The sequence below is a fragment of the Salvelinus namaycush genome, unplaced genomic scaffold (genome assembly GCF_016432855.1).
Source record: "Salvelinus namaycush isolate Seneca unplaced genomic scaffold, SaNama_1.0 Scaffold3313, whole genome shotgun sequence".
In the NCBI taxonomy this organism is placed as follows: Eukaryota; Metazoa; Chordata; class Actinopteri; order Salmoniformes; family Salmonidae; genus Salvelinus; species Salvelinus namaycush.
This window is the reverse complement of record NW_024060246.1, coordinates 1-15,122: the sequence shown is the minus strand read 5'-3', so window position 1 is coordinate 15,122 and position 15,122 is coordinate 1. Positions and strand designations below refer to the sequence as shown.

General features: G+C 47.6%; 2 protein-coding genes across 3 annotated transcripts; one reads left to right on the top strand and one right to left on the bottom strand.

The window, feature by feature from the left end:
• Positions 1-684: 684 nt before the first annotated feature.
• LOC120040177 (28S ribosomal protein S11, mitochondrial-like) lies at positions 685-9,199 on the bottom strand. 2 transcript variants are annotated; one of them, XM_038985424.1, is made up of 7 exons: positions 9,045-9,199; positions 6,014-6,032; positions 5,683-5,768; positions 2,581-2,679; positions 2,354-2,483; positions 2,129-2,194; positions 685-1,145 (listed from the first exon to the last, which is right to left on the bottom strand). In XM_038985424.1, the coding sequence occupies exons 1-7, from the start codon at positions 9,128-9,130 to the stop codon at positions 1,038-1,040; spliced, it is 594 nt and encodes a 197-aa protein (XP_038841352.1). In that variant the 5' UTR covers positions 9,131-9,199; the 3' UTR covers positions 685-1,037. The 2 variants fall into 2 exon arrangements, with proteins under 2 accessions (XP_038841352.1, XP_038841353.1); XM_038985425.1 differs by lacking the exon at positions 6,014-6,032 and having other exon boundaries at positions 686-1,145; positions 5,683-5,778.
• A 299-nt stretch (positions 9,200-9,498) lies between these two features.
• Positions 9,499-14,467, top strand: LOC120040175 (39S ribosomal protein L46, mitochondrial-like; the record flags this gene model as incomplete). The annotated part of the gene is made up of 2 exons (XM_038985422.1): positions 9,499-9,778; positions 14,263-14,467. Coding segments are annotated over exons 1-2 (466 nt in total), but the record flags the coding sequence as incomplete, so codon positions are not given.
• Positions 14,468-15,122: the final 655 nt, after the last annotated feature.

Here is a 15,122-nt window from a genome sequence, read left to right as displayed (position 1 = left end):
CTGATGTATTGATGTGACCAGGTGACAACCCTGATGTATTGATCTGACCAGGTGACAACCCTGATGTATTGATCTGACCAGGTGACAACCCTGATGTATTGATGTGACCAGGTGACAACCCTGATGTATTGATCTGACCAGGTGACAACCCTGATGTATTGATCTGACCAGGTGACAACCCTGATGTATTGATGTGACCAGGTGACAACCCTGATGTATTGATCTGACCAGGTGACAACCCTGATGTATTGATCTGACCAACCCTGATGTATTGATGTGACCAGGTGACAACCCTGATGTATTGATCTGACCAGGTGACAACCCTGATGTATTGATCTGACCAGGTGACAACCCTGATGTATTGATCTGACCAGGTGACAACCCTGATGTATTGATCTGACCAGGTGACAACCCTGATGTATTGATCTGACCAGGTGACAACCCTGATGTATTGATCTGACCAACCCTGATGTATTGATCTGACCAGGTGACAACCCTGATGTATTGATCTGACCAGGTGACAACCCTGATGTATTGATGTGAGCAGGTGACAACCCTGATGTATTGATGTGAGCAGGTGACAACCCTGATGTATTGATCTGACCAGGTGACAACCCTGATGTATTGATGTGACCAGGTGACAACCCTGATGTATTGATCTGACCAGGTTCTCCTGCTGGAAGCCTTGTAATACATGTTGTACAGGGGTTTGGGTGTATATGGATTTAATAAACAGATGAATCTAGAACGAGGCTGTCTTAATGTTCCCATCATGTTCTATGTGCTGGTACATGCACACAGGGCCAGTTTCCCAGACACAGAATAAGTCCTGGACTGAAGATTCTACATTGAACTTGTTTTTCAGTCCAGGGCTTAATCTGTGTCCGGGAAACGGGCCCTGAATGTTATACCAACATGTACAAGTATTTTCCAAAATGCTTAAATACCAGTAAAAAAATACTCTTCATACAACAACAACATGAAGCATGTTACAAGACAGATGGACCCCCCTGCAGTCCACGATGGTACGGTCCTGTTCATATTCTTCTAGCCTTGCGAGGGCGACAACCATTGTGTGGTACGGGGGTGTTGTCTGTGATGGACACCACCTTCAATCCTCCCATGGTCAGACCCTTGATGGCAGACTGCACAGAGAGAGAGATGCATCAGAACCAAATCAACGATAACGAGTAACATATTTTCCTCGTCTCTACAAGATTCTGACTGAACAGATTTTTATTTTACCAGGTAACTTGACTGAGAACACGTTCTAATGTAAAGCAATGACCTGGGGAATAGTTACAGGGGAGAGGAGGGGGATGAATGAGCCAATTGGAAGCTGGGGATGATCAGGTGACTGATGGTATGAGGGCCAGATTGAGAACTTAGCCAGGACACCAGGGTTAACACCCCTACTCTTATGATAAGTACCATGGGATCTTTAGTGACCACAGAGAGTCAGGACACCCGTTTAACATCCCATCCGAAAGACAGCACCCTACACAGGGCAGTGTCCCCAATCACTGCCCTGGGGCATTGGGATCTTGTTTTAGACCAGAGGAAAGAGTGCCTCCTACTGGCCCTCCAACACCACTTCCAGAGCACCTGGTCTCCCATCCAGGGACTGACCAGGGCCAACCCTGCTGAGCTTCAGAAGCAAGACCAGCAGTGGTAGGCAGGGTGGTATGCTGCTGGGATAACTTCAGAGTGGGGGGGGGGGGGGGGGGGGGAGATGCATCATGTCCTGTATCATGTGAACACTTTATCTCTACGGTATAACTTCAGAGTGGGGGGGGGGGGGGAGATGCATCATGTCCTGTATCATGTGAACACTTTATCTCTACGGTATAACTTCAGAGTGGGGGGGGGGGGGGGGGGAGATGCATCATGTCCTGTATCATGTGAACACTTTATCTCTACGGTATAACTTCAGAGTGGGGGGGGGGGGAGATGCATCATGTCCTGTATCATGTGAACACTTTATCTCTACGGTATAACTTCAGAGTGGGGGGGGGGGGGGGGGGGGGATGCATCATGTCCTGTATCATGTGAACAGTTTCTCTCTACGGTATGAATTCTGCATTTCTTCAGTTTGTCAACTGTGATGAAGTCATCAAAAGGTTCTCACCAGGCGTCCAGGACCCAGACCTTTCACCAACACACGGACAAACGTCACCCCCACCCCCGTGGCCTTCTGCACGGGACAACAATACATTATCATTCATCAGGAAACATCAATTCATCTTTTTGCCAGTTTGTTTGAGGCTGTAGTGCCATCTAGTGGAGAAGAGATGTCTGTAGCAGCCAGACGACAACTATTAACTATCTATATTTCCATATGGTCTCATCTTACCGCTGCAGCTGAGATGCCTGCTGTCTGAGCAGCGATGGGAGTGGACTTCTTGACGTTCTTGAACCCCTCTGTTCCACATGATGTTCTGACCATGAACTGGCCCTCGCAGTCTGTCACCTGGACATGTGTACTGGAGGGAGACATTAAATATATCAGCTATTCACATCACAGTCTGTCAGCTGGACATTAAATATACCAGCTATTCACATCACTGTCTGTCAGCTTACTTGTTATATGTGGCTTTGATATGTGCTATTGGCAACTCCTCGTACTTCTTCCCAGCCCATCTCAGCACACTGTCCTGGCCAGGCATCGGAGGGAGGTGACTTAGGGAGGAGGAAGAAACATGGGCAAACTGTTGGAAACGTGACAATATTGACTGTTACAAAAATCACATTTCAAACAAGCATACTAAGAATAGAAGGAATATGCTGGTTTCTAGCCTTTAACTCGGTGAGGATGTTGCCTGTAAACCAGGGCTTCTGGTTGGGATATGTACGTACAGTCACTGTGTGGGAATGACGTCGTCAATGCACTTATTAATGATGCCGGTGACTGCGGTGATATACTCCTTAATACCATTGGATGAATCCCAGAACATATTCCAGTCTGTGCTAGCAAAACAGTCCTGTATAACGTAGCATCCCCTTCATCTGAGCATTTCCGTATTGAGCGAGTCACTGATACTTCCTGCTTTAGTTTTTGCTTGTTAGCAGGAATCAGGAGGATAGAGTTATGGTCAGATTTTCCAAATGGAGGGTGAGGGAGAGCTTTGTACGCGTCTCTGTGTGGAGTAAAGGTGGTCTAGAGATTTTGTCCCTCTGGTTGCACATGTGACATACTGATAGAAATGAGGTAACACAGATTTAAGTTTCCCTGCATTAAAGTCCCCGGCCACTAAGAGTGCTGCTTCTGGATGAGCATGTTCTTGTTTGCTTATGGCCTTATACAGCTGGTTGAGTGGCCTTATACAGCTCGTTGGGTGGCCTTATACAGCTGGCTGAGTGGCCTTATACAGCTGGCTGAGTGGCCTTATACAGCTCGCTGAGTGGCCTTATACAGCTGGCTGAGTGGCCTTATACAGCTCGTTGGGTGGCCTTATACAGCTCGCTGAGTGGCCTTATACAGCTGGCTGAGTGGCCTTATACAGCTGGTTGAGTGGCCTTATACAGCTCGTTGGGTGGCCTTATACAGCTGGCTGAGTGGCCTTATACAGCTCGCTGAGTGGCCTTATACAGCTGGCTGAGTGGCCTTATACAGCTGGCTGAGTAGCCTTATACAGCTCGCTGAGTGGCCTTATACAGCTGGCTGAGTGGCCTTATACAGCTGGCTGTGGCCTTATACAGCTGGCTGAGTGGCCTTATACAGCGAGCTGAGTGGCCTTATACAGCGAGCTGAGTGGCCTTATACAGCGAGCTGAGTGGCCTTATACAGCGAGCTGAGTGGCCTTATACAGCGAGCTGAGTGGCCTTATACAGCTCGTTGAGTGGCCTTATACAGCTTGTAGACACCTTTATAGGGTAGTGTTCCCACACAGCCATATCTCCATGTTTCATTGCTTGTTTATGAAGACAGAGTGGACTACCTGTGTTAATCAGCTATCTATTGCTTCTGAAGCTCAGCAGGGTTGGTCCTGGTCGGTCCCTGGATGGGAGACCAGATGCTGCTGGAAGTGGTGTTGGAGGGCCCGTAGGAGGCACTCCCTGGTCGGTCCCTGGATGGGAGACCAGGTGCTGCTGGAAGTGGTGTTGGAGGGCCAGTAGGAGGCACTCTTTCCTCTGGTCTAAAACTAGTTCCCAATGCCCCAGGGCAGTGATTGGGGACACTGCCCTGTGTAGGGTGCCGTCTTTCGGATGGGACGTTAAACGGGTGTCCTGACTCTCTGAGGTCATTAAAGATCCCATGGTACTTGGTCCCATGGTCAATTCCCAATCTGGTCCTCATACCATCATGGTCACCTAATAATCCCCAGTTTACAATTGGCTCATTCACCCCCCTCCTGTCCCCTGTAACTATTCCCCAGGTCGTTGCTGCAAATGAGAACGTGTTCTCAGTCAACTGATCTGTTAAAACAACGGATAAATAAGATAAATCTAGCATGCTCCGTACACCTGTGTCAGCGAAACTGAGGAAGTGGAGCTGAATTATAGTTTTGCTGGATGGATCTGGGAAAAATGGACTATTGTTTTATTTGAAGGGTTGTTGACACAGCGGTGGGATTGTAGTTCACATGAGCCAGTTGTGGGCGAAGTGAATGGCTGAGAACTGTAGGAAGAAGGCAGCATGGCTGAGAACTGTAGGGAGAAGTCAGAATGGCTGAGAACTGTAGGGAGAAGTCAGAATGGCTGAGAACTGTAGGGAGAAGGCAGCATGGCTGAGAACTGTAGGGAGAAGTCAGAATGGCTGAGAGCTGTAGGGAGAAGTCAGAATGTCTGAGAACTGTAGGGAGAAGGCAGCATGGCTGAGAACTGTAGGGAGAAGTCAGCATGGCTGAGAACTGTAGGGAGAAGGCAGCATGGCTGAGAACTGTAGGGAGAAGGCAGCATGGCTGAGAACTGTAGGGAGAAGGCAGCATGGCTGAGAACTGTAGGGAGAAGTCAGAATGGCTGAGAACTGTAGGGAGAAGTCAGAATGGCTGAGAACTGTAGGGAGAAGTCAGAATGGCTGAGAACTGTAGGGAGAAGTCAGAATGGCTGAGAACTGTAGGGAGAAGTCAGCATGGCTGAGAGCTGTAGGGAGGAGGCAGCATGGCTGAGAGCTGTAGGGAGAAGTCAGCATGGCTGAGAGCTGTAGGGAGAAGTCAGCATGGCTGAGAGCTGTAGGGAGAAGTCAGCATGGCTGAGAGCTGTAGGGAGAAGTCAGCATGGCTGAGAGCTGTAGGGAGAAGTCAGCATGGCTGAGAGCTGTAGGGAGAAGGCAGCATGGCTGAGAGCTGTAGGGAGAAGTCAGCATGGCTGAGAGCTGTAGGGAGAAGTCAGCATGGCTGAGAACTGTAGGGAGAAGTCAGCATGGCTGAGAGCTGTAGGGAGAAGTCAGCATGGCTGAGAGCTGAAGGGAGAAGTCAGAATGGCTGAGAGCTGTAGGGAGAAGTCAGAATGGCTGAGAGCTGTAGGGAGAAGGCAGAATGGCTGAGAGCTGTAGGGAGAAGGCAGAATGGCTGAGAGCTGTAGGGAGAAGGCAGAATGGCTGAGAGCTGTAGGGAGAAGGCAGCATGGCTGAGAACTGTAGGGAGAAGGCAGCATGGCTGAGAACTGTAGGGAGAAGGCAGAATGGCTGAGAACTGTAGGGAGAAGTCAGAATCCCGCCTAGAGTCTGAGAGCTAGTGTTACCTGAACTCTTTGGATATTTTCCCAGGTGTGGCTGAGGCACTGGCATCCTCTTGCAACCTGACAGCACTGGAGCACACTGCTCTCTGTAGACCACACCTACAACAGAGAATAAACCAATCAACACACTGCTCTCTGTAGACCACACCTACAACAGAGAATAAACCAATCAACACACTGCGCTCTGTAGACCACACCTACAACAGAGAATAAACCAATCAACACACTGCTCTCTGTAGACCACACCTACAACAGAGAATAAACCAATCAACACACTGCTCTCTGTAGACCACACCTACAACAGAGAATAAACCAATCAGCACACTGCTCTCTGCAGACCGCTGGTTCCACAACTACAACAGAGAATAAAACAATCAAAATCAACACAGCAACTTCAAAAACAGGCAGACAGAAGCTGCAAGTAGCAATGTGATCATTGTTCACAAACTGGCTAGCAAGTGTTGATAAATCAAACTGTTCATTATCAGATAGTCCAGTAACTGCCCCGATCATTAATCTATCAGATAGATTTATGATCAGTTACTGGACTATCTGATAGATTAATGATCGGGGCAGTTACTGGACTATCTGATAGATTTATGATCAGTTACTGGACTATCAGATAGATTAATGACCGGGGCAGTTACTGGACTATCTGATAGATTTATGATCAGTTACTGGACTATCTGATAGATTAATGACCGGGGCAGTTACTGGACTATCAGATAGTCCAGTAACTGATCATAAATCTATCAGATAGTCCAGTAACTGCCCCGGTCATTAATCTATCAGATAGTCCAGTAACTGATCATAAATCTATCAGATAGTCCAGTAACTGCCCCGATCATTAATCTATCAGATAGTCCAGTAACTGCCCCGATCATTAATCTATCAGATAGTCCAGTAACTGCCCCGATCATTAATCTATCAGATAGTCCAGTAACTGCCCCGATCATTAATCTATCAGATAGTCCAGTAACTGCCCCGATCATTAATCTATCAGATAGTCCAGTAACTGCCCCGATCATTAATCTATCAGATAGTCCAGTAACTGCCCCGGTCATTAATCTATCAGATAGTCCAGTAACTGATCATTAATCTATCAGATAGTCCAGTAACTGCCCCGGTCATTAATCTATCAGATAGTCCAGTAACTGATCATTAATCTATCAGATAGTCCAGTAACTGCCCCGGTCATTAATCTATCAGATAGTCCAGTAACTTCCCCGGTCATTAATCTATCAGATAGTCCAGTAACTGCCCCGGTCATTAATCTATCAGATAGTCCAGTAACTGATCATTAATCTATCAGATAGTCCAGTAACTGCCCCGGTCATTAATCTATCAGATAGTCCAGTAACTGATCATTAATCTATCAGATAGTCCAGTAACTGCCCCGGTCATTAATCTATCAGATAGTCCAGTAACTGCCCCGGTCATTAATCTATCAGATAGTCCAGTAACTGATCATTAATCTATCAGATAGTCCAGTAACTGCCCCGATCATTAATCTATCAGATAGTCCAGTAACTGCCCCGGTCATTAATCTATCAGATAGTCCAGTAACTGCCCCGGTCATTAATCTATCACATAGTCCAGTAACTGATCATTAATCTATCAGATAGTCCAGTAACTGCCCCGGTCATTAATCTATCAGATAGTCCAGTAACTTCCCCGGTCATTAATCTATCAGATAGTCCAGTAACTGCCCAGATCATTAATCTATCTGATAGTCCAGTAACTGCCCCGGTCATTAATCTATCAGATAGTCCAGTAACTGCCCCGGTCATTAATCTATCAGATAGTCCAGTAACTGCCCCGGTCATTAATCTATCAGATAGTCCAGTAACTGCCCCGGTCATTAATCTATCAGATAGTCCAGTAACTTCCCCGGTCATTAATCTATCAGATAGTCCAGTAACTTCCCCGGTCATTAATCTATCAGATAGTCCAGTAACTGCCCCGATCATTAATCTATCAGATAGTCCAGTAACTGCCCCGGTCATTAATCTATCAGATAGTCCAGTAACTGCCCCGGTCATTAATCTATCAGATAGTCCAGTAACTGCCCCGGTCATTAATCTATCAGATAGTCCAGTAACTGCCCCGGTCATTAATCTATCAGATAGTCCAGTAACTTCCCCGGTCATTAATCTATCAGATAGTCCAGTAACTGCCCCGGTCATTAATCTATCTGATAGTCCAGTAACTGCCCCGGTCATTAATCTATCAGATAGTCCAGTAACTGCCCAGATCATTAATCTATCTGATAGTCCAGTAACTGCCCAGATCATAAATCTCTGAACACAAATATAAACGCCACATGTAAAGGTGTTGGTTTCATGAGCTGAAATAAAAAATCTCAGAAATATCTTATTTCTGACATTTTCTCCACAAATGTGTTTACGTCCCTGTTCGTGAGCATTTCTTCTTTGCCAAGATAATCCATCCACCTGACAGGTGTGGCATATCAAGAAGCTGATTGAGTTGGAGGCGTGCATGGCCACGCAGTCATGGGTGAACAGGGAGTACAGGAGGGGGCTGAGAACGCAGCCTTGTGGGGCCCCAGAGTTGAGGAACAGCGGGGTGGAGATGTTGTTTCCTACCTTCACCACCTGGGGGCGGCCCGTCAGGAAGTCCAGGACCCAGTTGCACAGGGTGGGGTCCAGGACCCAGTTGCACAGGGTGGGGTCCAGGACCCAGTTGCACAGGGAGGGGTCAGGACCCAGGGCACCGAGCTTAGTGATGAGCTTTGAGGGCACTATGGTGTTGAATACTGAGCTGTAGTCAATGAACAGCATTCTTCCATAGGTATTCCTCTTGTCCAGATGGGACAGTGTGCATTGAAAACACAGGAGGGCGATTGTACTGCACAACCAGCCGTGATTGGGAGTCTCATAGGGCGATGCACAATTGGCCCAGCGTCGTCCGGGTTTGGCCAGGGTTGGCCGTCATTGTAAATAAGATTTTGTTCTTAACTGACTTGCCTCGTTAAATAAAGGTTTAAGAAAAAGGCCCACCCATGGCTGCACCCCCACCCAGTCATGTGAAATCCATAGATTAGGGAATAATACATTTATTTCAATGGACTCTTTTCCTTATAAGAACTGTAACTCAGTAAAATCTTTGAAACTGTTACATGTTGCGTTTATAATTGTGTTCAGTGTAGATAGATAACTAACAAGGTAGCTGATCGGTTGAATGAAGTGTAGCAAGCTGGCAGTATAATTAAATCGGCAAAAGTCTTTGTCTAGTTTAAAGTACCAGACTACCAGCTCTCAAACTAGCATCATCAAATAACGTTATCTAGCTAGCTAGCTGTCAATTGCATGCATGGGATTTCGTATAAAAAACGAGATACTTACATTGAGCCTCCTGCATTGAAGGAACCAGCAACCTGTTGGCAGGCACTCCTGACAGAATTAGATAATACACAGTTTAATTTATACATGATTAGCTAATATAATATAACAAGTTAGCTAGCGTTACACAACAACATGTGTGACATTGAGGAGGTTTCCACTAGATAGCACAGTCACAAAGTCAAAATTGGCCACTTAGTATGACGCGTTTCCTGGAATAGCACATTATTAAAACTGTGGGGGAGCGATACAAATTATTAGAACATATTTAGTTCTAAAATATGATGCATAAACTTTTTCATTTCTACACTAAATGTATTTAAGATCAATTTAAACATATGTTTCAATGAAGCTACATCTTAATGTTATATATTTTCTATTTCAAACTAAATGTATCTTCATTTCCTCCCCCTGTTTCTTTAGCGTAATCTCGCCCTTCTTCGCAGAGGATTGTGGGTGGAAACTGGAGAATCAAGATGGCAGCGCCCTGCTCGAGGATGGCGAGTCGTCCTTTATGGCAATTTATTACAAATGTCAGACGAACAGGGCTAAAACATACAGGAGTTCGTCAATTTTCTCTCAGTTATGCTTGTCGAGCTGCAACTCAGACCAGCAGTAAAACGGAAAGCGTCGCGTCTCCATGGAAGCTGTACGGGGCGGTGTGTCTCCAGAGGCTGCCTGTCATATCACAGGAGCGGAACCCGATCGAAGACCAATTCGCCGAGCTCATGCATCAGGTAAATGTGTTTTCATTCATTTGTCAATGGCTGTAGTCACTAGTGAATACTCAGAGGGTTTGTCAATGGCTGTAGTCACTAGTGAATACTCTGAGAGGGTTTGTCAATGGCTGTAGTCACTAGTGAATACTCTGAGAGGGTTTGTCAATGGCTGTAGTCACTAGTGAATACTCTGAGATGGTTTGTCAATGGCTGTAGTCACTAGTGAATACTCTGAGAGGGTTTGTCAATGGCTGTAGTCACTAGTGAATACTCTGAGAGGGTTTGTCAATGGCTGTAGTCACTAGTGAATACTCAGAGGGTTTGTCAATGGCTGTAGTCACTAGTGAATACTCAGAGATGGTTTGTCAATGGCTGTAGTCACTAGTGAATACTCAGAGATGGTTTGCTGACCGTGGTCCTGAAGTGGATGTGCAGGCCAATGTAGGTCTTTGCTTCAGCTTTGCACTAACACATATTCAACCAATCAACTTCAAGACTTCATTGAGTTGAATCAGTAGTGTAAGGCTAGAATAAAACCCTGCGCCGTGTTGCTCTCCATTGCTCTGACTACCGGCAGTACTGTAGTCCTAGTGGAGGGTAGACTACCAGCAGTACTGTAGTCCTAGTGGAGGGTAGACTACCAGCAGTACTGTAGTCCTAGTGGAGGGTAGACTACCAGCAGTACTGTAGTCCTAGTGGAGGGTAGACTACCAGCAGTACTGTAGTCCTAGTGGAGGGTAGACTACCGGCAGTACTGTAGTCCTAGTGGAGGGTAGACTACCAGCAGTACTGTAGTCCTAGTGGAGGGTAGACTACCAGCAGTACTGTAGTCCTAGTGGAGGGTAGACTACCTGCAGTACTGTAGTCCTAGTGGAGGGTAGACTACCAGCAGTACTGTAGTCCTAGTGGAGGGTAGACTACCAGCAGTACTGTAGTCCTAGTGGAGGGTAGACTACCAGCAGTACTGTAGTCCTAGTGGAGGGTAGACTACCAGCAGTACTGTAGTCCTAGTGGAGGGTAGACTACCAGCAGTACTGTAGTCCTAGTGGAGGGTAGACTACCAGCAGTACTGTAGTCCTAGTGGAGGGTAGACTACCAGCAGTACTGTAGTCCTAGTGGAGGGTAGACTACCGGCAGTACTGTAGTCCTAGTGGAGGGTAGACTACCAGCAGTACTGTAGTCCTAGTGGAGGGTAGACTACCAGCAGTACTGTAGTCCTAGTGGAGGGTAGACTACCAGCAGTACTGTAGTCCTAGTGGAGGGCAGACTACCGGCAGTACTGTAGTCCTAGTGGAGGGTAGACTACCGGCAGTACTGTAGTCCTAGTGGAGGGTAGACTACCAGCAGTACTGTAGTCCTAGTGGAGGGTAGACTACCTGCAGTACTGTAGTCCTAGTGGAGGGTAGACTACCAGCAGTACTGTAGTCCTAGTGGAGGGTAGACTACCAGCAGTACTGTAGTCCTAGTGGAGGGTAGACTACCAGCAGTACTGTAGTCCTAGTGGAGGGTAGACTACCAGCAGTACTGTAGTCCTAGTGGAGGGTAGACTACCAGCAGTACTGTAGTCCTAGTGGAGGGTAGACTACCAGCAGTACTGTAGTCCTAGTGGAGGGTAGACTACCGGCAGTACTGTAGTCCTAGTGGGGGGTAGACTACCGGCAGTACTGTAGTCCTAGTGGGGGGTAGGCTACCAGCAGTACTGTAGTCCTAGTGGAGGGTAGACTACCGGCAGTACTGTAGTCCTAGTGGAGGGTAGACTACCAGCAGTACTGTAGTCCTAGTGGAGGGTAGACTACCAGCAGTACTGTAGTCCTAGTGGAGGGTAGACTACCAGCAGTACTGTAGTCCTAGTGGAGGGTAGACTACCAGCAGTACTGTAGTCCTAGTGGAGGGTAGACTACCAGCAGTACTGTAGTCCTAGTGGAGGGTAGACTACCAGCAGTACTGTAGTCCTAGTGGAGGGTAGACTACCAGCAGTACTGTAGTCCTAGTGGAGGGTAGACTACCAGCAGTACTGTAGTCCTAGTGGAGGGTAGACTACCAGCAGTACTGTAGTCCTAGTGGAGGGTAGACTACCGGCAGTACTGTAGTCCTAGTGGAGGGTAGACTACCTGCAGTACTGTAGTCCTAGTGGAGGGTAGACTACCGGCAGTACTGTAGTCCTAGTGGAGGGTAGACTACCAGCAGTACTGTAGTCCTAGTGGAGGGTAGACTACCAGCAGTACTGTAGTCCTAGTGGAGGGTAGACTACCAGCAGTACTGTAGTCCTAGTGGAGGGTAGACTACCAGCAGTACTGTAGTCCTAGTGGAGGGTAGACTACCGGCAGTACTGTAGTCCTAGTGGAGGGTAGGCTACCAGCAGTACTGTAGTCCTAGTGGAGGGTAGGCTACCAGCAGTACTGTAGTCCTAGTGGAGGGTAGACTACCGGCAGTACTGTAGTCCTAGTGGGGGGTAGACTACCGGCAGTACTGCAGTCCTAGTGGAGGGTAGACTACCAGCAGTACTGTAGTCCTAGTGGAGGGTAGACTACCAGCAGTACTGTAGTCCTAGTGGAGGGTAGACTACCAGCAGTACTGTAGTCCTAGTGGAGGGTAGACTACCAGCAGTACTGTAGTCCTAGTGGAGGGTAGACTACCAGCAGTACTGTAGTCCTAGTGGAGGGTAGACTACCGGCAGTACTGTAGTCCTAGTGGAGGGTAGACTACCAGCAGTACTGTAGTCCTAGTGGAGGGTAGACTACCGGCAGTACTGTAGTCCTAGTGGAGGGTAGACTACCAGCAGTACTGTAGTCCTAGTGGAGGGTAGACTACCAGCAGTACTGTAGTCCTAGTGGAGGGTAGACTACCAGCAGTACTGTAGTCCTAGTGGAGGGTAGACTACCGGCAGTACTGTAGTCCTAGTGGAGGGTAGACTACCAGCAGTACTGTAGTCCTAGTGGAGGGTAGACTACCAGCAGTACTGTAGTCCTAGTGGAGGGTAGACTACCAGCAGTACTGTAGTCCTAGTGGAGGGTAGACTACCAGCAGTACTGTAGTCCTAGTGGAGGGTAGACTACCAGCAGTACTGTAGTCCTAGTGGAGGGTAGACTACCGGCAGTACTGTAGTCCTAGTGGAGGGTAGACTACCAGCAGTACTGTAGTCCTAGTGGATGGTAGACTACCAGCAGTACTGTAGTCCTAGTGGATGGTAGACTACCAGCAGTACTGTAGTCCTAGTGGATGGTAGACTACCAGCAGTACTGTAGTCCTAGTGGAGGGTAGACTACCGGCAGTACTGTAGTCCTAGTGGAGGGTAGACTACCGGCAGTACTGTAGTCCTAGTGGAGGGTAGACTACCAGCAGTACTGTAGTCCTAGTGGAGGGTAGACTACCAGCAGTACTGTAGTCCTAGTGGAGGGTAGACTACCGGCAGTGGTGTAGTCCTAGTGGAGGGTAGACTACCTGCAGTACTGTAGTCCTAGTGGAGGGTAGACTACCAGCAGTACTGTAGTCCTAGTGGAGGGTAGACTACCAGCAGTACTGTAGTCCTAGTGGGGGGTAGACTACCAGCAGTACTGTAGTCCTAGTGGAGGGTAGACTACCAGCAGTACTGTAGACCTAGTGGAGGGTAGACTACCGGCAGTACTGTAGTCTAGTGGAGGGTAGGCTACCGGCAGTACTGTAGTCCTAGTGGAGGGTAGACTACCGGCAGTACTGTAGTCCTAGTGGGGGGTAGACTACCAGCAGTACTGTAGTCCTAGTGGAGGGTAGACTACCAGCAGTACTGTAGTCCTAGTGGAGGGTAGACTACCGGCAGTACTGAAGACCTAGTGGAGGGTAGACTACCGGCAGTACTGAAGACCTAGTGGAGGGTAGGCTATTTCCACGTACCAACTCACACCAGTATACATGCTGTTTGGAAGCTGGAAATGATCTCCAATAGGCCCCCTCTCCTCAGGGAAGGTGTATTACTAGTGTGTGATAGAAGTGAGAGGATGACATCTGTTGTGATATCCTAGGAATGAGAGGCTGACGTCTTTGTGATATCCTAGGAATGAGAGGCTGACGTTTGTGATATCCTAGGAATGAGAGGCTGACGTCTTTGTGATATCCTAGGAGTGAGAGGCTGACGTCTTTGTGATATCCTAGGAATGAGAGGCTGACGTCTTTTGTGATATCCTAGGAGTGAGAGGCTGACGTCTTTGTGATATCCTAGGAGTGAGAGGCTGACGTCTTTGTGATATCCTAGGAGTGAGAGGCTGACGTCTTTGTGATATCCTAGGAATGAGAGGCTGACGTCTTTTGTGATATCCTAGGAGTGAGAGGCTGACGTCTTTGTGATATCCTAGGAATGAGAGGATGACGTCTGTTGTGATATCCTAGGAATGAGAGGCTGACGTCTGTTGTGATATCCTTGGAATGAGAGGCTGACGTTTTTGTGATATCCTAGGAATGAGAGGCTGACGTCTTTGTGATATCCTAGGAATGAGAGGCTGACGTCTGTTGTGATATCCTAATCCCAGATGGAGCTGGAGAGAAGCCTGCTGTCGGAACATGAGCAGAGGCTCCTAGAGGACGCGGAGCGTATGACTCGTAAACAGGCAGACAACTACGATTCAGATGAGGAGGAGGCGGACTACGGTGGCCAGGAGACCATCACAGCTCAGGACCAGGATGACACCTGGGAACAGAATCTCAAACACTTCCAACCTGCTCTCAGAGACAGAGGTAGGAATCAGAGAGTTGTCCTAAATGGCACCCTATTCCCTATACGCTGACTATACAAAACATTAGGAACAAATCAAAGAATAAATCACAGGTTATTGGTCACGTGCTTCATGACCAACAGGTGGAGACTAACAGTGAAATGCTTCATGACCAACAGGTGGAGACTAACAGTGAAATGCTTCATGGCCAACAGGTGGAGACTAACAGTGAAATGCTTCATGACCAACAGGTGGAGACTAACAGTGAAATGTTTCATGACCAACAGGTGGAGACTAACAGTGAAATGTTTCATGACCAACAGGTGGAGACTAACAGTGTTTAATGCTTCATGGCCAACAGGTGGAGACTAACAGTGAATCAAATCAAATCAAGTTTATTTTATTTTATATAGCCCTTCGTACATCAGCTAATATCTCAAAGTGCTGTACAGAAACCCAGCCTAAAACCCCAAACAGCAAGCAATGCAGGTGTAGAAGCACGGTGGCTAGGAAAAACTCCCTAGAAAGGCCAAAACCTAGGAAGAAACCTAGAGAGGAACCAGGCTATGAGGGGTGGCCAGTCCTCTTCTGGCTGTGCCGGGTGGAGATTATAACAGAACATGGCCAAGATGTTCAAAATGTTCATAAGTGACAAGCATGGTCAAATAATAATCAGG